We start from the raw sequence: 24,516 nt of genomic DNA on the forward strand, positions 1-24,516 counted from the left end.
TACAAAGCGGGTTCGTTTGAAATAGCTTTGCTCAAAGAACATCATTGGACAACCCTGAGCAGATTTACCAAGCAATAGCTCATAGATGGAGGGTGACCTGATGCTGGAATCCTGCGCCGTTGTACGACAGCTAAACAATATCTGATAACACTGCAAGACTGCAGAGAGATAGTACAGCCTGAAGTTTGGTAGTGCCCAGCAGCCCCTAACTCTAGGGATACACATAAAAGCGTTCGCTCTTCTGGTCTTCCCGTATGCCCAAATAAAACTAGCTGTTATCCGATAAATTTTCTTAAACCATATATCATTAATTTCTAATGGGAGAGATCTAAACACGTATAATATTTTTGGAAGAAAGATCATTTTTATTCAATTGCATCTTCCCATTATCGACAATCTCATGTTATCCCATCTTTTAAAATCAAGCTTGGCTTTCTCCAGAATAGGGGACACATTTTTATCAACTATCTTTCTATCTTTGAAGTAATACGAATACCAAGGTACGTAGCCTCATTTGTAATCCTCATATCAGATGCTAGCGTGTGCCTGTTGATTAAAATTTGGGTTTTAGTTTGTTCAAAAGGAATCCTGACCCATTTCCAAATACTTCAGCCAGTTCCTCCACTGCCATTAGAGCCCTATCTGGATTACTTGTAATTATGGCGATGTCATCGGCATAGGCGAGGGTCTTAGTGTCCCACCCCTGTAATGTAACGGGCACAACCTCTTGAGAGGCTTCTAACGTTCTAATAAAAGGGTCAATAAATAGCGCGAAGAGTAGGGGAGACATAGGGCAACCCTGTCTTGTACCCCTCTCTATTACAAAGGGTTTGGTTTGTTGTCCCATTATACTCAGATAGACAATAGGTCTTTTATATATTGCCTGGATTGCGTTGATAAAGTTTATCCCCAATCCAACACCCTCCATCACTTTCCAGAGAAAGGCCCACGACACACGGTCGAAGGCCTTTTCAGCATCCAAAAAACAGACCCCCATTGGTTTAGCCAAAACTTCAGTTGCGTCGAATATGGTTATAACCCTTTGGATATGGTCTGTAGTTCCCCGCCCCGGAATAAACCCATGCTGTTTATCCGATACAAGCTGATGTATGACCCCAGCCAGTCGGGTAGCGAAGATCTTTGAGTATAGCTTTCCGTCACTGTTTAGCAGTGTAATGGGTCTGTAGGAGCCAAGAGCAATAGGATCTTTATCTTTCTTTAAGAATATAATTATATTGGCAGCATCCCATGATCTGGGCGGTGGAATCCCCTTTCTGACTCCATTTACGAGGTTCAAGAGCTCCTGCTGAACTTATGCAAATAATATTTTATAAAACTCTAATGGTGTAGAGTCTAACCCTGAAGCCTTCCCTGAGGGTAGGGCAAACAATGCCGATTGCAGCTCTTCTAATGAAATTTCTCCTCCTATCATCAACCTGTCCTCATCTGTGAGTGTAGCGGAGCCCAGTGGGCCAACTGAGTGGTTGTCTGGTAATGCAGAGCCGGATATAAGCGGTTCTTTATACAAGTTAGCGTAAAACTCCCTGAAGGCCTCCCTAATTTCCCCAGGTTCAGTGCCTATATTTCCACTCATATTCTTAACTTTACTGATATTAAATCCATGCCCTGCTGTTTGGCCCTGACTGCCAAATACCTCCCAATGCGCTCATTATATTCATAGCGATCTTGTTCGCTAGCAAGGAGTTTTCCAGCAGTTAACCAGTGCAGAACTTCTGCCGAAAGCAAGATGGCGGCCGCTTAGACACTGGCGACGGTGCTCTCCCCGCAGTCTCCAAATTCTTACCTTGCTCCTGCTATGTGAATCGGTCTGGTCACTTGGAGTTCTTACGGCTCGCGGCTCCTCTCGATCGGTCGATCAACCCGCCTCACTGTGATGCTCACGGGATCATCGGTGTGGAGAGGGACGAAGAGCGGGGACTGGCGCTCGTTCTGTGAGCCTGCTGCTCGCCGGTGTCTCAGTGCTCTGGACTGGTGGGCGGGACTTGCCAGGAAGCTCCCACAACTGGCCCTTGGATTAGTATACCGTACTGCCTGGGTGGCTGCTTGCTTGAGAATGCCACCAAAACCTGTAAAGACCCTGAAAGACAAAGGTGAAGTGCCCAGCATAGCCCTGAACAGATCTACAACTCGAGCTCCTGCTGTCAGACCGGATGGGACTATCGAGCAGCCTGGGCCAGGTAAGGCAGCAGCGACAGTAACAGCCCAAGCGGGGAAAAACAGATTGGGCAGTATTAACACTAGTAAAAGGAGGAATCAAGTCCCTAAATTAAGCAAGATAGGTGCTGGTGTTGAAGAAGGAACAGGGGCTCTGGACACTGACTTACAATATGCACCGCAGCCCTCAATTACACAATTTTTCACCAGCAAACATACTGAGAACTGGCCATCTTTACCATCTCTGCCATTTGCGGGTAAAAAGACTAGTAGGCAGACTACACCGGCAGCGCTAGACGTCACACCACAGGCAGACGCGATGGGAGAGAACGGTGAGGATGGGACAGAGGGCAGGGAGCCCCACAGTACTAGTGATCCTTTGCTACCTGAACAAATACCGAACCTGCAGGGGGTGGCGTGGATAAAGGTGAAGAGGGCAAGGACCGCACTGCCGGGCTGCACGGCGCTACGGCGTCTGCATCCTCTGACACCACATTGGAGGGGGTTGATAAATTCTTCTCTCTGACTGATGACTCTGATTCTGACTCATATAACAGCGAGTCTAGTGGGAATCTCTCAGTCACATCGGAATCTAGCACCCTGGAGGCACCTGAAACAGCATTTAAACGCCCGAAGCAGCAGAAAGTGCGCAAGGGCAGCATTGAGCCTAGAAAACAAAGAACAAAGAAAGTTCCTGGTAGCGGCTTAAAATGGGATTATTCCCACACAAGGATGGCTGGGACTTCGCCAGGGGATCCTACAGCTGATGACTCAAAGATGACTACTCCACAACCTACCAACGCCACCCCTATTAGTCCCGAACTTAGCTTAATATTAGATTCTATTAACGATCCCCTATGATTTCCAATGAACTATGCTGTTATATCTGTATGTAGATTTCATTTCACTGTAAACCCCTTTACTGATTTTGTGAATCTGTACCTTCATGTCGAGAATGTTCAATAAAAAGATTTTTTTTTTTTAAAAGAAACCCTCAGCAGACCCAAAGAAACTAGCCAACTACCGGGCTATCTCCCTGCTACCTTACCTGTCAAAAGAGTTGTATGTTGGAACAACAAGTTCCCCAACCACGACTTCCTTAAAAAAGAGGTCGCAACCACGACCTCGTCTAAACCACGTTTTTTTTTTTACCACGCATTCCTTTATCACGATTTTTCTTCTTAAAGGAATGCGTGTTAAAAAAAATGCTTTCCAAATACTACCCCTATCCCCCATCCCTTAAATACTAATTCCCCCCACCCAAAAACAAAAACTCGATCACTCACACTCCCTAAAATGCGAACGCAACCCCCATAAATCTAATACCCCTCTCCCTTTAAATAATTACGAAACCCCCTCCTCCTAAATACATACTCAACCCCTTTAAATCTATTTCCGCTCTTCCTTTAATTAATCACAAAACACCCTCCTCCTTAATTCGAACTCAACCCCCATAATTTTAATTCCCCTCTCCCATTTACTAATCACGTAAACCCCCACCTCCTATTTACTTATTCTACTCCTTCATACTAATCCCCCTCACACCTTCTAATCTATTACGATCACCCATACCCCTAAATACTAAACCCAAACTCCTATAAACTACCCCAAACCCCCACCCCATAAAAATCAACCCCTCTTACCTGTTCCTCTGCGACTGCGATGCTCCTCCGAACTCCGCCCTGCCTGAACACTAGACCGACTCAGCCTTAACCACGCACATGCGTGGTTAAGTCCGAGTCGTTGATCGGGCAAGTCGTTGTTCTGCTTTCGTGACTTCGGAACTCATTGTTTCGGAGTCGTTGTTCAGGATGTTTCCCGTCAAAAGTCATGGGTAAGAGGATAAACAAAAACCTAGTCACCTACCTCAATGGCAAGCACTTCCTTGATACCACTCAATCCAGATCCAAGCCCAACCACAGTACAGAGACTGCCCTAATGGCATGGATGACATCCGAATCATCATGGACAGAGGTTACTCTACTTCCTTATCCTACTGAACCTTTCCACAGCCTTTGACACTGTCTCCCACATTGTCCATATCCAACGACTGCACGAAGCCAGCATTCAAAGACCAGCCTTTTGCCGAATTTGCTCCTTCCTGATAAGCTGGCTGCACCCAGTCAGTCAGCCTGTCCCCATTCACCGCAGACACCGTCAACCTCATATGCAGAGTTCCATAATTAAAATTATGGTCACTCATCCCCACCCTGTTAAACAGCTACATGACTCCACTCGCCGGCATCTCCGCGCCCTCTAAATCAACCTCATATCCTACGGTGATGACACGTACTCTCCCTCTCCAAGAAGACTCCAAACACCCAGACCAATTTCTTCACCTGCATTACTGAAGCCTCCAGATGGATGAAACCCAAGTGCCTCAAACTGAGCACAAAAAAGAGACGAAAGAAGTAATCTATGGCAAAGACACCTCGCTCTAGAACTCTACCTGCTTTACTGCAGAACTCGATCCCACATTCTTCCTGGCAACCCACGCAAAGAACCTCAGAAAATCGACAACCAGCTCGCCATGACCAGTCAAGTCATCACAGTCTCCAACTCCTGCTTCCACACACTCAAGATGCCCAAGAAGATCCTCAAATGATTATCCAAGAAAGCTGGCAGAACCAACACCCAAACCCTCATCACCAGCAAGCTGGATGATGGCATTGCTTTCTATGCTGAAATCAATGCTCAACAGAAGACTCCAGGCCATACCAAGCTCAACAGCCAGGCTCACCCTCAACTTACTCCTAACACTCACATTGACACGCACCTTAAAGAGTTTCACTGACTCCCAATCCACAAGCAAGCACTCTTCAAACCTTTCACGCTCACAGAAAAAGTCTTACACAACATTGGCCCCACGTACCTCAACAACCAAATACATTCTACAGACCTACCAAACACCTCTGTTTACCAGGCCTCCCACTCACAAACACCATCTTCATACAAAGAACCAGATCCGACAGTCTTGCCTTTTCCTACCTTGCTCCACAATTCTGGAACGGATGCCCCTGCACATCAGACCCTCCTCCTCAGTTCTTGAATTGCGCAAGCAACTGAAGACATGGATCTTCACCTAGCCATAGCCCTGGCTCAGCCCATAAAGCTTGTGCTCCCATGCCAGGATACCCTCTCAGGGAGTTGTGCCCTATAAAAATACATATAACACAGCACAACAGGAGGGTAATTAGCATAGATTGTCCATCACTCACTCCAGGAGGCCTTTTTCTTTAGCAATCCTGAGAGGCTCAGAAAGGGTTCACTGGGACTAGTAGAATCCAACATTGACGAACGTGGACAATGATTTGAGGAGTCATAAAGAAAGGCTGGAAAATATAGCCTCAGAAGATGCTCAAGTCTAGGAGGGTGGTTGACTATCATCCAGGCTTCTTTATCTGGGTCTCAACTAACAAAATAGGGAAGCTTATTTTTGAGGCAAGAGATAAAGGGGTCCTCTTCCATGGGATAGCATAGACTGATGATTGCCTTTACTACTCGGAAAACCAGCTTCTTGTTTCTGCAGCTCTGAAATTTCTTGAGTGAGAGAACCGGAGACAACCACCAGTGTAACTCCTTCATGCAATCATGGTTTGGATGGACTAAACCAAGTAGCTCAAGCTCATCTTCAAGTGAAAGATTCTTCGTTGCTCAGGGGGGCTCTGTAGTTGGGGGACTTGGCAATATCCCTTTGATGAACAATGTAAGGACCAGTTTCTCATCTACCGTTGGATGAAGTTCCTTCTTCAAGTAGTAACTTTCTGTCCGAGAAGTCTGAGCAGACAGTTTTGGTGTCCATGGCAACCCTGAGAGGTAGTACAAGCTGACTTTGTGAAGTTTACCTGGAAGCTTAAGTGATGAAGCAGACTGTTCCTTAAGTAGGAGAGAACAATAAGCTGTCAGGAGAATGCCATCTAGGTAGTCCATGAGCCAAAATCTCCAGGATGGATGCAGCCTACGCCAGTGTTGATCTTGGTAAAGCACCAAGGTACAAAGACAGACCAAATGGAAGGCAGGTATAGTATGAAACATATCTGATTTGTCTCATTAGGAAGAGGGAAGGATGGTAAGACTGTCTTTTCTCCCTCTGGCATCTCTTGTTTTGTTAAAGAACTTCTACCTCCACAGCCAAAGAAGTGAGTATGATTGACGAAACCTGTTCTGCCAGCACAGCACCATCGACTGGTTGAGTCAAAATCACATCATTTATAGAAAGCATGATGCATGGACCAAGGAGGTGAAGGTAGAAATATGCTTAAAGATCTCCTTTCCTTGAGGAACAGATCCACAAAGGAAAGGCCCCAGAAGTACCTAGCTGAGTTGAAGCAGTCATACCAGTGATTTTACTCTCATTATGCAGAAGGTCAAATTTACATAATTCAATGGTAATTGCTCTATGAAAATCACCCAAAAACACATGGATCTTTGTGCCCAGCATCTACATTTGGAGATATGAAGTGCTTCTGAGGAGGAACAAGTTTGCTCCTATAAATCTAGGAGCTTTGCAAGGCAAGAGTCAATTTTCTGGACAGGGCAGGGATTACCTTCAATCATGGGCGTTGGGCAGTTGGCAGTTTGCCTCCAAAGTCGATCTACTCTTTTATTGAGGTCAAGATAGCCAATAGCTTGTAAAATACGCCATATGTTCTAAAGGTGACCACTTCTTAGAGTCTATGGTACTCGCAAATATTTTTCCAGGCCACAAAGTTTAGTCTGTGAAGTGACCAAGTGCTGCATTGATACCAGCAGAACTGCGTTGAGGGTTTGGGGTGGGGGGGAAGGGTGGGTGTAAGGGAAGCAAAGCATTATACATCTAGTGGTTAAATTGCACAATGTGAAAGCCGAAAACCTGGGATTAACCCTGGCTTCCCTACTTAACTAAATTGCGTGGTCATAGGCCATTGTTTTATTTCACTTTTCCTCCTTTTTCTTCAATATTGCGTATAAGAGGATCTCAAAGTACATCACTAAAGGATGTGCGCTGTACAAAAAAACTTTCCTCTGTGTTTGATTTGATTAACTATAATGTTGTTCTTGTATAGTAGGGACACAGGCCACTCGAAGAATGCACATAACTGACTTAATTCACTATTGGCATTGTTGCCCGGGTTGGCGAGAATAAATGTTTCTCACTGCACTGATAATCTGGTGTACTAAGGTGAAATGGTTCTACATGTTAATGAAATACAACTGAAGTGACTTTATCATGGTGGTGCAGGACAACCCAGTTACTTCCTTTCTTTACCTTAAATTAAAGTATAAATAAATGCCTGCTTGTTTAACATTTTTTTGATGTTACTGTTGTGTCGAGTAAACAGCAGCCCAGAGAGCCCCAGGTAAAGGTCAGGATGGCCGCGTGCAGCTCCAAGGCTGTACTTTGAGTATTGCTGCCCTAGACATAGGATGCTATTGTTCAGGTGGGTGGAAAAGGTCTCCTCATTGAATCCGGTAAAGTGGAGGCTGAGAGACCTGTACTGGAGCTGGAACCTGCTAGGGCTAGAAGGGAATTCACATCAGCGCCAGACACATCTTCCATCTCCTCACTGGTCACCTTGGGAGAAAAGGTTAAGCCTCACATCTATCGTCTATGGCCATCTCAGATGAGCTAGGTCTTAGGTTTTTGGCTGTCTTGTGACGAGAGTGACACTGAAAGTCCTTTAACTATAGCGCTCACATGGAAATGTTACTTTTGGGTGGTAGCTTCCATTTTTTGGAAGAGGGTTGGGTCTTAACTGCCACTTTACTGGTCCGGTGGCCTACTCGGAATGCTTTGGCAACTGGCAGCCTGAGCTGCTAGGTCCTTGAGGTTCCTGTGGTGTGCTGTTCCTAGAAATCAAGGCCTGTGAATTCCCCACTTCATTTCCTGACATGCATAACTTCAATTTGTCTATTTGACTTATTCTAGAATACACAGAATCGTTAATACAAAGCTTGATTGACGTGCATATTCTCACACCTGCTCAATCTCGACTGTCAAATAAAAGCATGACAACCAGTATTAACTGTGATGTATTTGTATAGGCACCATCTTTTAATTTATTCTGGACTTAGTTTTATGGGACATAAAACAAAGGGACTGTTATTGCTGATTCCACATGAAGTAACAAATTACCAATATTAAATGTGTATTATTTGCGACTAGCAAATAAGGTCAATTCAGTGTATATTCGGCTCCTGTGCTGTGAATACTTGCTTGCATTAGTGATCTAAGATGGAAACAACAACTGGTGTATAACTCTCTGGAAAAGAAAGAATGCATTGAGTTCGTAAGATGTTTTTATCGCATTTTGTAATGCTATATTTCCCTGTAGGTTAACCCTGTGCCATTTAAATGTAATAAAACGAAAGAAATGAAAAACGTCAAAAAGGAAGAACATTTCTGTCAGAGGATGATAAAAGTTGTTATGGCTCCCCCTTGAGTCAGTGAGGATAAAGAGATATTACAGGAGCATAAAGGAGAAAACGACAAGCAAAGTTAAACATTCTAAAAGGGATTTCTCCTTTAAGCTTTATATTTGTGTTTAGTGTGTAGAGAAATGTTGAAAGTTGATCAGTGGTAAAAGTGTAGAAAAGTGTGACTGACGAGGCTGACAGCGGATTAAATGGCTGATTGGGCAATGTTTTTGAAAGAAGATCGAGAGATTATAGCAAGCTACAGAGTGACTGTGGATAAGAGAATGGATGTGGAGTGAGAATGTTGACGGGGTGCGGAAAAATAGAGGCAAGAGATAAGAGGATTAAGAGGGAGAAAAAGGTGAGATGGAGTGCAGAGTGCAAGCATAGTTCAGTGTGTTGCAGTCTTAAAGCTTACTATGAGCAAAATGAAAATGAAATTAATAGAGTGAATATATATTTTTTATTAAATATTGCTTAGGTTTGGATTATTCCTATTTTTTTTGTGTGAGAGCCTTTGGCATAATGTAAACTTAAAGAAGTAAAGATGTGTACAGTTTGTCAGGATAGATTCATTTCTTCCTGTCAATGACTTAGAAGTACATTTACGAATTATCCATAAATAGGTAGATTAGGTCAATGATTTATTATTGTTCACCCTCAAAGTATAATTTATTTAATTTTTTGTCTTTCTCCTAGATGCATCTAAACCCTACGGTGTAGTATTGTTCCACTGCAGGCATATGTTTCATAAAGAGTGTCTGCCGGTTCCCAGCACGGTAAGCAAAACATTGATCTATGCCTGATATTAAAATCTATCCTACCTAAAAAAGAGGTTAATTTGTACTTCAAATTTTCACCAGTAGTGTCATCTCTGTAGAATATCGTAAAGTAGTAATATGTTTGTAAAAAGGCTCTCCTTTTTCACTGTTTGTAAATTAAGTTTTATGGTGTTTGTGCTAATTATGTCAAAACATACATAACATTATTGCATTTTATTTTCGTTTCTGTTTTGTCTGTCGCTTGTCTACTGATTATCAGAAAAATCTGTGTTTTATTTTCAGCCTTGTATATGAACATCCAAGGACACTCCTCAATCGAGAGGATCCTATGTCCCATTAAAAAAAATGTAATCCTCAGCTGCACCATTTTCCAACAGCTCCTGTAAGAAATGTTGTGACAGGAATGTTCCCCTACATGGCTTTTGTTTCTAAACATATCCCGTCTTTGGTGACCAAGGAAGTATGTCCCTGGTATTATGAGAGCTGTTTGTTCAGTGTATGATCACACATGCATGCTGAGAACCACTGGGTTATGGATTGTGACCAAGAGTGAGGATTTGCTGTCAGAAGGGGTGCATGATCCGTGCCTTCCATCGCGAGGGTGACTACTATCAGCTCAAATGGATTGCCCTAGAAAGACTGTGGTGACAAAATGTTAATTAATAGGGGAAGGACAGCCCTTTTGTGACCTGTTTGCTGCATGAGATGGTTGTCCTATTGGCCTTGCCTATTACAATTGTCTGTCCAGTCTTCATATATGGTCTTTCATTACATTCAGCACACATAGGTGTGTAAGGGTGCTGTATGTGTGATGTGTCAGATGGTGGGGGAGAGAGAGAGAGAGAGAGAGAGAGAGAGAGATAGAGAATATGCATATGAATGAATGAATAACTGTTTATTTTTTTTTATGGATGGCTGGGTACAGGGAAATCCATTTGAATCTCCAGCGTAAGCAAGGTGTACAAAATGGAGGTTGGAGGAAGCTTGACAATTCAGCAATGTTTAATGCAAACATTCCTGAAATTTGAGGGAGTCTGCTGACTAAAGGATTTGGGATGACTAGACACAACAGTCTCTTCACAAGTGCAGAGATAATGTTTTTTCAGGTTCTGTCTTTTTGTTCCACTCACATCAGGTTGATCGGTAGTGTGGGAGGACAGGAGAGTGGTCTGAGAGTGCGGAGTTACTCTTCAACTCTGACCTGCTCTTTTGTTTACCTGGAGGTGTTGCTCTCACAAGCAAGTCTGATGAGTGTAAGGTGTGAAGGCTTCTTTTCTGTTATCTTTTGTGTCCATGTTTTGTTCCTCTCTGAGTAAGAGATTCCCAGGTTGATTCCTTCTTCCTGCTGTTAATTTAATTGAAGACAATGACTATGGCTGGCCTGTCTGATGTTGGGTACTCAAAGTGGCCACCTCAAACCACCTCAGATCCACCTCAAGCCAGGTCTGCAACTACCCTGGGGAATACACAAAACTCTGTCTGCAGATATGGTGTAAGAGAGGAACTAAAACCCAAGTTAGTGTTCCAGGTCTTATCGCTGATCAGTGTAGGCAGTGCCCCATAGGGTAATGAAAAATGTAGATTTGAAAATTAGTCATGTTAAGAGAATTCAGATTTTTTAAATGTAGGATGTATTTTACTAAAACTTAGAGTTGTATTTGCTTTCATTCAATTGACTTCATAATCTGTTGGGAGTTAAAATTCAAATCTCAGTTTATTGTTCAGTTGGCGCATCAAGAGTAAGTAAAGAAAAAGGTGGCTGCCGTACTGGGGTTTATACGTACTATATTATTTTAATTTTGAAATTTTGAGTTAGGCTAAATGTTTACTGTGAAAAGCTGCATGGAGATAGAGATAAAAGATTTATGCATAATTCCAGCCTCCCCATCTTTAATGATATCCAGATTTCATGAACATTCAGATTTTTTTTCCTAACCAACCAAAAAAAAAGGGTGGACTGGTAGGGATAATGCTAGCCTCCGTGTCCATTTTCAACTGAACTTCCAACTCCACTAGATCCTGAGACCTAATTAAGAAATCATCCGTGTACATAATCATACATAACCCTCTCTCGCCCTCTCTCTGAGGGAAGATGCTATGGGTTTCAACATCTTTGAGAAGCACCAAGGAGCTGAGGCTAACCCAAAAGGAAGACATGGCCATTGTTACAGTACCCCTGACTATCTGAACTGCTGATACCTTCTACTTTCCACTGACAATGGAATCGTAAAGCAAGAATCATTCAGATCTATCTTTGCCTACCAAGCTTTCTCCTGAAGAATGTCTCTTAATACACGGATACCCACCATCTTGAAATGTCTGTACTATATAAATCAATTGAGATCCCACAAGTTTATCACTGAGTGCCAAATATTGTCCTTCTTTTTCACCAAAAGAATTGAACTCAGGAATGTTGCAAATTCTTCTGGCACCGGTTTTATAGCACTCTTACATGAAATGTCCTGAACATCAAAATCTAGAAGCAAACACTGACCTTTTAAAAACACAATCTCTTTTGGCTCCTTCTCCTGATGCAGCAATTCCCTGAACTCTACCACATAACCTCTCCCCATATTTAGAATTAGTTGGTCCTTAGTTAAATACCTCTATCTTTTCCAAAACTCACTCAACTGTCCCCCTATCTTTTCTGAGTGAAAACCAATAGACATCACTATACCTCCCTTAATTTCCTTCAAACATATGTTGTGCTCTTCCTTTATATTGGCTACTTCTTCAGGATCTCCCATGCTGCAAAAAAAAAGTGACTGACTGGAAACCCCTAACGACTTTTTTCCCTCTGCTTAATAGTCAATCAATCAATCAGGAACTTATAGAGTTTGGTAAATCACGCATGAGGGTCTCAAAGTGCGGGAGTAGCTAATTGCTTCATGGGGATTGCTGATTCTAACAGCCACGTCTTAAGTCCGTTCCTGAATTCCCGGAGCGCTGCAGCAGTCTTGAGGTGCAAGGGAAGTTAGTTCCAAGCTTTGGCCACCAGGCATGAGAAGGAGCATCTTCCACTGTTGCTTTCACAGAGCGGTGGGTGTGTCTGCAAAGAAGGAGGAGGCAGATCGCAGGGGTCTGGTTGCTTGGTAGAAGGTCATGTGTTTGTTGGTGTATGCTGGTCCTTCGTTGTGCAGGGCTTTGTATGCCGGGGGCAACATCTTGAACTGGCATCTCTTCTGGATCGGGAGTCAGTGTAGCTTCTTGAGGTGCAGTGCGATGTGGGTCCGCCTGGGGAGGTCGAGGATGAGTCTTGCCACTGAGTTTTGTTTTGTCCGTAATCTCGTCAGGAGATGTGCAGTGAATTCTACGTAGTGTGTTCCCATAGTCCAGCCTGCTGGTGGTGAGGTCCTATGGGACGGTACTTCTGTTGTTGACTGCGAGCCACTTGAAGGTCTTGCGGAGCGTTCGTACGGTGTAGAAGCTGGCAGATGACACTGCATTTACCTGTTTCTTCATAGATAGCTTGCTGTGTCCAAGAAGATGCTGAGGTGGGACTTGTGAAACATTCTAGCGGAGAAATGTCCTCTTGTTCTGGGCCTGTCAAAAACTATTTCACCAAACACTCTGCTGAGTTTTGATTTGCCATATCCAATGGTTCAAAAGTTGACACATACTTGCCAAATCCTTTCTCGAGCCCATCACTCTAAAAAAGACATTATGGATCCTCGATAGGCTCTTTTTTTAGCAAAATCACCTAGCTTAGGATTAATTCTCATTAGAATTATTATTTCTCTCTGTAATTAAAGCAGTGTTAGCAGTACCTAAAACAACAGCCCACTGAGCCTCGTCTCTTATTCAAGCTACATCAATAAACACTTCCTTTGCCCTGCTTTCCTCAGCCATATCAAGGATACATGTAAGAGGGTCTACCAAAATCAACGCTTCAAAGAAATCAACATGTCTCAGTTCCCCCCACCCACTCTTCAATCACATTCCCATTAACACATCACCCCAATCAACGGAGTATTCAAAAGACATTTAAAGAATGAGTTATCTAAGAAGTATGCAGACCAGAACAGGAATGTTAGGGGGCTCACCCCTTCCAGTACCCTGTACGACCTTATATCGCCCTCTGCAGTTGTCCATTACATCTGACTTTGTTTAATGTCCTCTCTAAACCTTTTCTCGAATCTCAACAATCTCAAAAAAACAAAATTTGACCAAGATTCGACTCTGGGTTAGTATATGCTTTTTTATCAATCACAGGCCGAGAACATTCTGCTGGTATATTAACCCTATACTCCTTTTCTAAAGGCCTGCAAATCCAAAGTTTAATAAACCTCCACATGACTTAGCTGCCACCAATCAGCAGTTCATGTGTAAAGTATATCTTCTTCTTGAGGGTACATCACAAACGCCTTACCTCTATCACTATCCATATCCCAATGCTCATCATCATAAATGTTAAACACATACTCATCAAAAAATGACTTCTCAAACCAGTAGCATCCAAAAATAAATCTGTCTCTTGATCAGTGATCAGATCTAGCCTGAATCTCTTTTGTACCACAAGGGACACTTGTCAGCGTGCCGCAAGGATCACCTCCTCCTTCTGGGATCCTTAGTTCACCTCTCTACAATGAGGATATACCATCCTCACACTCCCTACTAATGTGCCTTTTCTTAATTTTTCTTTTCCCATCTTCCTTCCTATTTTCTCCTAAATCTCCCTCATCAAGTGACCAAAATTCATCATCTATAGCTGATTGCCCTGCAGTCTTTCTCTATCTAGTAAATAACAGACTCAACTCCCTTCTTAATAGAAGATTTACCTCTTTTAGTATCAATTGTTTAATTAAGTCCAGCTGGACTTGGATTTCTGACTATCCTGCTTATTCTATTCTGTTAAAGGGATTTACGTTCATTTTGAGATTTAAATATTATGTTTAAAATATTAATATTTGTTCATAACTAATATTGTGTTTTTTTTTTTTAAACACTGCTAACTGTTGTAATCCCCTCAGGCGATTGTGCTGCTTTGAGACATTTCTCAAACATGTCTCAGTAGAGCAAACACTCTTTAAGAGGCATCAGGCTAAGCGGCCTTGAATAACGATGGTGGCTTGACGCCATGTGACGTAAACGTCACACAAACCTGGCAGTAACGGAGCTCTGTCACACGCTGAAGCTTGCTGAACATCAATAGACCTTGTTTTCACTCTGCATGCAAAAACATGCAGCCCTTCTCAGGCTTCTGAAGGAAAAGCCGAACAGTAAGAGATACTCAGTTAAGGAATAAATCTGTATAAACCAAAACATCGCAAATAATCGTCATTCAAAAAGCAGTACAATCTAAAATGCCATCACATAAAACAAGTTAAAATCTTAATTAACATATTCTTTAATAAGTTAAGATATACATTTCATATAATGCTATCAATATGAACCACCATTAAAACCAAATGAATAAACTTGCAAATTATCACTAAACTAAAATAAAAGTCAATATGAATAACAATAACAAAACAACTTAAATGACAGATAACAGCAATGAAAAGAAGAAGATGGTTACTGTGCTGGGGTTTGAATGAACTGTAATGGCCGAATGCTGCAATTTTGAGTTTGGCTAAAGGTTTACTTTGAAAAGCTGCATACAAACATCTCCTTTCTTCTAATTGCAAGGTATTAGCTTCAATATAGTTCTATATTCCAGCTCCATAACTAGCAGTAGCAACTCTTAGCCTCATAGATTTGTTAATATAAAATTAGTATCCATACCCCCTACTTCCAGATAAATACAGGAAATCACCATTGCCATCAAAGGCTCACATTGTAGGTTGAGTCAAAAATAACAACCAAGTATGGTAATGAATTAACTCTTTCCAATTGTTGCTATCCACTACGATACCTCTAGTTTTCACATTCCCACAGACATGATTTTTTGATTTTGACATTATTTTTTAGTCCAAGCTTCTCTATAAATTTAACATATATTGAAACCAATTGCTAATGCCCTTGCACACTCCTCAATATCATTCAATACTTCATTGTCTGCTTAGAGAAAAATAGGTCATTTTTCCCCGTGAATCATAGGAGAATCAGTGGAGACAGCAGCAAGCTCCTTCCCTAGGTGATTAATATACATCATTAAAACAAAGGGAGCTGGAACACACCCCTACCTTATTCCTTGGACAGACCTAAATGGTTCTCCCTTACTCCTATAATAGGACCTTCCAAGAGGTTGGATTGAGTAGAGCAGATAAATCAAGTAAGTTATGCAGTACATACCTGGCAAAGTATTAACCACTGCGAACCCAAGCTGTGCGGCCAAAGTGTTTAGCAAAACTATGTAAGTATGAGCACCTGGCGACCTGGCAAATAGCAACCACTAGCTGGTGAGAACAATAGAAACTGCCATGAACCTCATGGAATGAGCACAAATGCCAGCTGGCAGATTTATCTTAAAAAGGCATAACATATCTTGATTCAGAAGGTAACCCACCATGAGATTGTGCAGTTAGTTACCCCCTTAACCCTTCTTGGCCCACAAACAGCTGATTATCTATTCTAACTACTGAATACTGTTAAAACAGCATATCTGAAAGAAACACGTTAGTCATAGATTCCTTACCTTAGAATTACCCCCAGGCGTCAGACTGGATGCGGAAAGTTTTTTCGTCAGCAGTAACTCTGCGCGTCAGAAGGTGGCGTCGGTCGGCTCCGTGTACGTCGTTGGCGTCGTGGTCACCGGGATGACATCGCGACAGCTACTTAGATGCTGCCCTCGCACGCTGATGTCAGTTATTTCTTTTTCCACGCCAGCCAGTGCAGATCTGGGAAGAGCAGTACCCCAGTCATTTTTTGACTAACTTTCTATCGACTTTTGTCGACGTCTTGTTTCGAGTCTCCGACTCCAAACAGGTGCATGAGGAATGCCTAGTTTTAAGGCCTGCGGTTCCTGTAACTGATTGATGTCAGTGACGGATCCGCACCTCGTGTGCCTCTTTTGCCTGGAGCGCGACCACGACACCAAGTCGTGCTCCGACTGTCAGTTGTTGACGCCAAAGGTTTTGCAGGAGCAGTCCCGAAAGTTGCTCGAATGCCGACAGTTGGCTCTGTGCCGGTCGAGGTCTCGGTCGAGAGGGAGGTCGAGGGACCGGTCGTGGAGCCACCACCATTCCGGTTCCAAGTCATCGAAGTCTTCGCACTCGGGGTCGGGGAAGCCGAAGCATAAGAAGAAGTCAAAGAAGCATCATCGCTCTTCGACTTCTCCTCGTCAGTCGGCTGATCCGACGAGGCACGCGGGTGGTGCCACTTCCGCGGCTCCATGTGCGGAGCCTTAAGGGTCGATTCCGAGCTTCCCTCCTTTTCCGGGACCCGGAGCGACCACGCCCAACTTCGTACATTCTACGAAGCAATGCATGCCTTCTTTGGGCGGACTGACACCGCTGGTTGGCCTTCGGGTCCCGAGGACTTTGTCGGGGGACCTGGGTCTTAGCAGCCGGCGGCTCCGGCCCCTGCGCCTCAGGCTCTCCTTGGATCCAGGCCTGGATCCGGATCGGCGCCGGTTGACCTCATTACAGCTCCACCGGTGCCGCTTCCTCCGGCACCACTTCCGCTACCGACACCGGTCATGACCCCGGCCGGCGTCGACTCTGGCCTCCATCCTGACGTGGACACGGAGCCGGACCAGCGTCGCTGATGCCGGATCCGGCACCGGGTGGGGTTTTCATGCCCCTATTCTCTCCTGGGGTCCCTTTCCAACAACAGTGACACCCAGAGTATGATGAGGAGGACTGGGAGGGGTCAGGTGACCCTTTAACTGACCAGCAAGATATTGAGCAGGACTGGAGAGAGGAACTGGGGGATGCCAGTGGTCTTGACACTTCACCCGACCTTGGCATGTTGTCTCCTCCTATCGTGGCTGCGGAGGAGGCAGCTTCATACGCTGTGGTGTTGCGTAGGGCGGCCGTGGCTCTCAATCTCAAACTTCCTACAGTGGCGGTCAGGACTTACCTCCTGACTGAGATGCTTCAACCAGTGGCAAGGTCTTCGGAGCCCCTGCTACCGTTTAATGAGGCCCTCATCGATGTCCTTTTGGGCATGTGGTCCAGGCCCAACACGGGGGCTCCCATGGACAGGAATGGAAAGTGGGGTCGCCCGGAGACCGAGGCCACCGCCCGGCTCCAGGCAACCCCACTTTCCTCTCCCAACACCCTACCCCAGAGAGCATGGTGGTCCAAGCCTCCACCTCCAAAAGCGCCTTCCCTACCACCCGACCGGAAAGGGAATCCAAGAAGATGGACCATCTTGGCAAGAACATTTTCTCTTCTGCCAGCTTAGGACTGCGGTCCGTAAACACTGCATGTCTCTTGGGCAGTTATTCGCACTCAGTGTGGGATATGGTGGCGCAAGTGCTGCCTCAGTGTCCGGAGGAGGCCCGGGTAGTGCTCTCCCAGCTTTTGCCACCTGGAGAGATGCAGCAGTGTTTACGATCCGTTGTGGGCTGGCCACCGCTGACTCTCTGGGCAGGACTATTTCAACGTCTGTAGCGCTTCGATGCTACGCCTGAATGAGGTCCACTGGCTTTTCAGGGGATGTTCAGAACACCTTGATGGACATGCTCTTTGATGGCCGTCGCCTTTGTGGCGACAAGGCAGACAACGCCCTAGAGCACTTTATGTACCCACGGGCTACGGCCAAGTCCTTGGGCCTCTCCTCCTGTCCAGCGCAGTCTGCTTTTTGCCCCTTTCATGGCTATGGAAGGGGTGCCCTGCTCCATACCACCCAGGGCCACAGGCCGCAGCAAGTTACCCAACCTTTGGGCGGCCGGGGACGTGGAAACAACTGGTGAGGTTCCGGGGCCCAGCAGGTGGGCCAGTTCACAAATCCCCCCTCTGCAGCTGCCTCCAAACCCTCTTAGTCTGACCTTTCAGGCCCCTCAAACGCCAGTGGGCGGCAGGATTTGCCATCCTTCCCCCACTGGCGCACCATCACTTAAGACAGGTGGGCTTTGCAAATAGCCCGAAGGGTCTACTCCCTCCCCTTAGAGACTACCCCTCCAGCCATGCCACCGCGATACCACCGCATGTTGGAGGATCATCTGGCCCTTCTCCAGCAGGAAGTTATGGCTCTCTTGGCCAAGGTAGCGATCGAGCACGTTCCTGTCCCAGAAGTAGGTCGTGGTTGTTACTCCCACTACTTTCTGGTTCCCAAGAAGGACAAGGGCCTCCGTCCTATTCTGGACCTCAGGGACGTCAATCACTTCCTCTGGAAGGAGAAGTTCAAGATGTTGACGCTTGCTCTGGTCTTGTCTGCCCTCGACCCGCAAGATTGGATGGTAGCGTTGGACTTGCAGGATGCTTATTTTCACACATCCGTCCTGCCGGCCCACCGGCGTTACCTGTGGTTCGCTGTAGGCAACGAGCCCTTTCAGTTCACTGTGCTTCCCTTTGGCCTTACCACCGCCCCTCAGGTGTTCACAAAAGTGATGGCGACGGTCGCAGCTCATCTGCGCAGGGTCTTCCCCTATCTCGACGACTCAATGTTGAAGATGGCCTCGCCCCAGGCAGCTGTCTCCCACCTCCAGACTACGGCCGACCTCCTGCATTTGCTGGGGTTCTCCATCAATGTGCCGAAGCCACACCCGATTCCCTCTCAGAAGCTCCTCTTCATCAGAGCAGTTCTGGACACGACGCGGTTTCGGGTCTATCCTCCAGAACAGCGAGTCCGGGATATTCAGGTTATGATTCCGATCTTTCAGCCTCTGTCCCGGGTTTCGGTAAGAATGACTCTGAGGCTGCTGGGCCCCATAGCCTCCTGCATCCTGCTGATCGATCATCCCAGGTGGCATATGCGGGCTCTGCAGTGGGACCTGAAGTTGCAGTGGGCGCAGCATCAGGGGAATCTGTCCGATTGTGTCCAGATCTCGGAGGGCTCTGTTCGACAACTGCAGTGGTAGCTTACGAACCAGAATTGGGTCAATGGCAGCTCGCTCTCCCTTCCCCTACCAGACCACACTGCGGTGACGGATGCCTCCGTTCTGGAATGGGGTGGCCACATGGGAGAGGCGGAGATCAGAGGCCTCTGGTCTACGGCGAAGTCCGGTCTCCACATCAACCTTCTGGAGCTCCGGGCGATTCGTCTTGCACTGAAGGCATTCCTTCCCTCTGTCCGGGGAAGAGTAGTGCAGGTGTTCACAGACAACACCACTGCCATGCGGTATTGCAGCAAACAGGGCGGGGTGGGGTCATGGACCCTATGTCAGGAGGCCCTCTGCCTCTGGACATGGCTGGAACATCAAGGCATTTCCCTGGTGGTTCAACACCTAGCAGGTTCTCTGAACACTAGGGCGGACGAACTCAGCCGCAGGTGCATGATGAATCACGAATGGTATCTTCACTCGGAGGTGGTGCAAGGTCTCTTTCAACAGTGGGGAGAGCCTTGGTTAGATCTATTCGCCCCCGAAGAGAACGCGCAATGTCAGCAATTCTGCGCATTGGAGTTTCCAAGGCGGCACTCGCTAGGCGACGCTTTTCGTCACGAGTGGAGTTGCGGTCTGTTGTACGCCTTTCCGCCTATACCACTTCTGCCCAGAGTGCTGAAGAAGATCAGGAGCGACCGGGCCCAAGTCATTCTTGTGTCTCCGGATTGGGCACGAAGAGTCTGGTATCCTGAGCTGCTCAACATGGCCATCGATCCTCCGATCAAACTGCCTCTTCGGGAGGATCTTCTGTCGCAGCAGCAGGGGACGATCCTCCACCCGAACCTATCCAGTGTCCACCTCCTTGCGTGGAGATTGAGTGGCAGCAGTTGACATCTTTTGACCTGCCTCCTGTAGTTTGTGACGTAATCTTGGCAGCCAGGCATCCCTCCACAAAGATGGTATATGCCTGCAGGTGGAACAAATTTGTAGCATGGTGCACAGCAAAGGCTGTGGATCCCCTTTCTGCCCCTCTTTCTGAAGTACTCTTGTTCCTTCTCACTTTAGCCCAGCAGGGCTCTGCTCTGGGCACTATCAAGGGCTACCTTTCTTCCATCTCTGCTTTCCTTCGGCTGCCAGATCAGCCTTCTCTTTTCAAGTCCCCGGTAGTTAACCATTTCTTGAAAAGGCTTAACGCATCTTTTTCCTCCAATTCCATTCCTTATGCCTCAGTGGGACTTGATCCTTGTGCTTACTTATTTAATGTGCGCTCCCTTTTAATCCGCTTCATAACTGTCCTTTACGACTCTTAAGACTGCTTTCCTGGTAGCCATCACTTCTGCTAGAAGGGAGAGTGAGCTCCAGGCTCTTTCTTCAAAACCTTCTTTCTTGTCTGTTCATCCGGACAAGGTGTTTCTCAGGACCCATCCCTCCTTTCTTCCTAAGGTGGTCACTGCCTTCCACATCGGGCAGACCATTACTTTGTCCACCTTCTTTCTGCCTCCACATCCTTCATAGGTAGAAGAGAGGCTCCACCGTCTGGACCCAAATCGTGCGCTCTCCTTCTGTCTGGATCACACAAAACAGTTCCAAGTGGATGATCAACATTTTGTTGGCTACGTGGATGCATAGAAGGGTCAGATCGTACACAAATGCTCCTTTTCTTGATGGGTCGTGTTGTGTATTAAGGCTTCTTTCTCTCTGGCTAAAAAGGAGCCTCCAGTCGGGCTATGCACTCACTCCACCAGGACGACGGCAGCCACTACTGCCTTGGGAAGGGGAGTGCCTCTGAATGACATCTGTCAGGCAGCAACATGGGCATCTGCTGCACACGTTCACCAAACACTACTGCCTGGACAGCCAAGTCCAGAGAGACGGCTTCTTTGGCCGTTATGTTCTCCAGGATTTTCTGGTGTGATCTTGGTTCGCAGAGCCACCACCAGGGTTCGTATTGCTGGGGTATCTATTCTAAGGTAAGGAATCTATAACTGACGTGTTTCTTTCAGATGCACAAGTTACTTACCTTCGGTAACGATATATCTGTAAGAAACATTAGTTAGTTATAGATTCCTTATACATCCTCCCCGTTCTGCGAACTGATTTCTAGGGTTAAGGACATCCTCTCCGGGCCCTAGTTTTGTGCACCAATGGTCAGCCTCTGGCATGGCTCTGCGTTTCTGGCGCGGAAAGTCGTGTACAGAACTGATGTCAGTGCGCGAGGGCGGCATCTAAGTAGCTGCCACGACATCATCCCGGCGATCACGACGCTGACGACGGACGCGGAGCCGACCGACGCCACCTTCCGACGCCACCTTCCGACGCGCAGAGGTACTGCTGACGAAAAAGCTTTCTGGATCCAGTCTAACGCCTGGGGGTAATTCTAAGGTAAGGAATCTATAACTAACTAATGTTTCTTACAGATATATAGTTACCGAAGGTAAGTAACTTGTGCGCCTGGTATACAGTCAACAAACTCACTTCTCATCTGTGGGGGGTTGGGATGGAGGGAAGAAGGATGAATGCGATAGACTGGGTAATATGAAAGGTCAACAGGGTTTTGCATAGGTGCAAAGCACCAGTTTATCGTGGTAGAGAGTTCACCAACCTCATGGGCCCAAGTTATTGCCACCAAGAAAACAGTTTTGTGCATCAGTGGTTGAACTGGGTTACTGCATTTTCTCAGACACCATGAGGTACGTTGACACCAAATTTAAATCCCACTGTGGAACAACAAATGGAAAGGTAGTAAATAAAGTAAAGTTATCAGAAAGCACACCATAGGTGCCGACTAAGAAAAAGAAGATTTGGGAGGCAGACGCATCCATGCAGAAAAAGTCGGCAAATAGACCTTTAACAATGTGACTGCTTAGCGCTGCTGTGCAAGAGGTAAAGCAAACTGTAGAACATCAGAAAGATGGGACAGAAAGGTACAAAGTCCTTCCATCATTACCCACTGCTCAGGTTTATTCTAGTCACTGGCATAAATGAATTGTGTGGCAGTTTTTTATTTTTTATTTTTCTATTTATTAAGAAAACAAAACCCGGCAGGATGACAGTCAACAAGTACACTCCATACTTTACATTGTTATTATTTTCACTTGCTTATCTCATATTATATACAGTGCAGAAACGTTACAACAAAATTGGTTCTGGTACATTACAATATAGTACCATATATGTTCTACCCTTTATTCTCCAGTACCCATCTTATTGGCAGACATTTAAAGTCCTCTGTATTGTATCCAATTCCCCCATACTTTGTCCCATTTCTTTGGACACCCCTTCCCCTGGGAGCTTCTGTACCACAGTTCTAGCCCGCCCTCCATCCCACAGAAACAGTTTCAGTTCAGTATCTACCTGCTTAAAGAAGCTTGGTGGTATTTTACTCGGGGTGTTCTGCAGAATATACAGGAATCGTGGCAGCGCCATCATCTCAAATAACGCTGGGTGCCCATTAGGGACAGTGGTAGCCTTCTCCAGTGAACTATGTCTCTGTGTTGCCTATCCAGTAAGGAAAGCAAGTTTTCCTCCAGGAATCGGTTGTTCCCCTTTGATATTATTATTCCTAGGTATTTGAATGTGTTTTTAATTACCAAAGATCGAGCGCTAGTGGGTAGGTTCGGTGTCGCACCAGACTGTATGTACAGTAGGGACTTATCCCAATTCATCCGGTATCCTGAATATATTCCGAACAGGTGGAATATATGGATGGCTCGGCCGATCGAGGACCCTGGTTTGGTAACGTATAGTAGTATGTCATTGGCATATAGAGATATATTTTCGTACCAGTCTCTGCCTCCACTTATTCACTGCATTCTAACCTATGCCACCAAAGGCTCCAGGGCAAGCACAAACAACATAGGCGAGAGCGGTCAACCCTTCCTCGTGTCTTTGTTCAGCTGTATTACCCTCGAGATCGCCCCATTCACTCGTACTCTTGCTAGCATTCCTGCATATATTAGTCGCACCCACGTGCAGAAGCTGGGCCTAAATTCAAACCTCTCCAATACCGCCTGCAGGTATGGCCATTCTATATTGTCAAACACCATGCTTGCGTCAAGTGACAGTAGTGCGACGATTCTTCTCCGGTGGCGAGCAGTACTCCATATAGTCTTCGCAGGTTGAGCCTAGTGCTCCTATTGGGAATAAACCCAGACTGGTCCAGATGTATTTTAGAGGTAATAACTGCCCCAACCCTGTTTTCCAACACTTTTGTCAATACCATAACCTCTATATTGAGCAGAGATATTAGACGGTAAGAACCACAGTCCTCTGGTGTTCGGTATTACCACAATTGTAGCTAATCTCTGATCTGCAGGTAGTACTCTGCTACTGAGGGCTTCATTATACATAGCCAACATGTGTGGGGCTACTTTCGATGCCACACTCTTATAAAATTCTATGGGTATTCCATTGGGCCTGGTTGTTTTACCTGATTGCAAATCACCCATAGCTCCTAATATGTCCTCCGTCGTGAGCTCTTTATCCAGCGTCGCTCCGTCTTCATCGTTGAGCCGTGGGACTGGGCGGTCTCTGAGTAACTCCGCGCAATCCTCCTTCGTTCTACTGGATGTTGATTTATACAGGGCCTCATAGTGATCTGCGAATGCTGAGGCGATTTCTTCGCCTGTCGTTTTAGTCTCCCGTTGAGGAGTCTTTATCGCTAAGACCTCGCTTCGCTCTTTTTCCCTTTTTTTCAAGCCATGCCAACAACTTGTTAGCTTTGTCCCTTACCTCATATAATTGCCTTTGGGTCGCTCTGGCGTGCTTTGTAGCCACCTCTTCTACTATCTCTCTCAACTCTTTTTGCTTGAGTCGTATCTTCTGCCTAACCTTCACTGTTGCCTCACCACTTCCCATGGCCCTCCCTTTAGTGTGTCGTATTGGATTCATTGCTCTTTCTTTTTCCCTCCAACAATGGCCTGCAGACACCCCTGCATCACCGTCTTGTTGGCCTCCCACAATGTACAGGACAAATCCACCGTCCCTATATTATCCAGGAAGTATTTGTTCTGTGCGCTCTCCTATTTTATTTCTAATCTGCTTGTCTTTAAAGAGCCAGGGGTCCATTCTGGGGGGCAAGATACAGTTTCTCGTGGATCCTTTCTATAGAGTTTTCTACAGGTGAGTGATTGGAGATTCCCATTGCCTTATGTTCTGTCCCAGTAAACCAGTGTGCATGTACTGTTTACGTCATCAGGTAGTCTAAGCATGAGTACTCCTTGTGTGGGGCGGAATAAAACGTGTATTGTCGGTCCTCTGGATTATGTACTCTCCATAAGTCCACTAACCCCA

At 45.7% G+C, this 24,516-nt stretch overlaps 1 protein-coding gene across 1 annotated transcript in view; it reads left to right on the forward strand.

Annotated features, from left to right (window-relative positions):
- The window catches only part of VPS41 (VPS41 subunit of HOPS complex), an 828,363-nt gene that overhangs the window by 761,674 nt on the left and 42,173 nt on the right, over nucleotides 1-24,516 (forward strand). The window contains exon 28 of the mRNA XM_085607440.1: nucleotides 9,271-9,350. Coding sequence (XP_085463566.1) covers nucleotides 9,271-9,350 — 80 coding nt within the window. The remainder of the gene's footprint in view (nucleotides 1-9,270; nucleotides 9,351-24,516) is intronic.

The sequence above is a fragment of the Triturus cristatus genome, chromosome 5_2 (genome assembly GCF_964204655.1).
Source record: "Triturus cristatus chromosome 5_2, aTriCri1.1, whole genome shotgun sequence".
Lineage (NCBI taxonomy): Eukaryota > Metazoa > Chordata > Amphibia > Caudata > Salamandridae > Triturus > Triturus cristatus.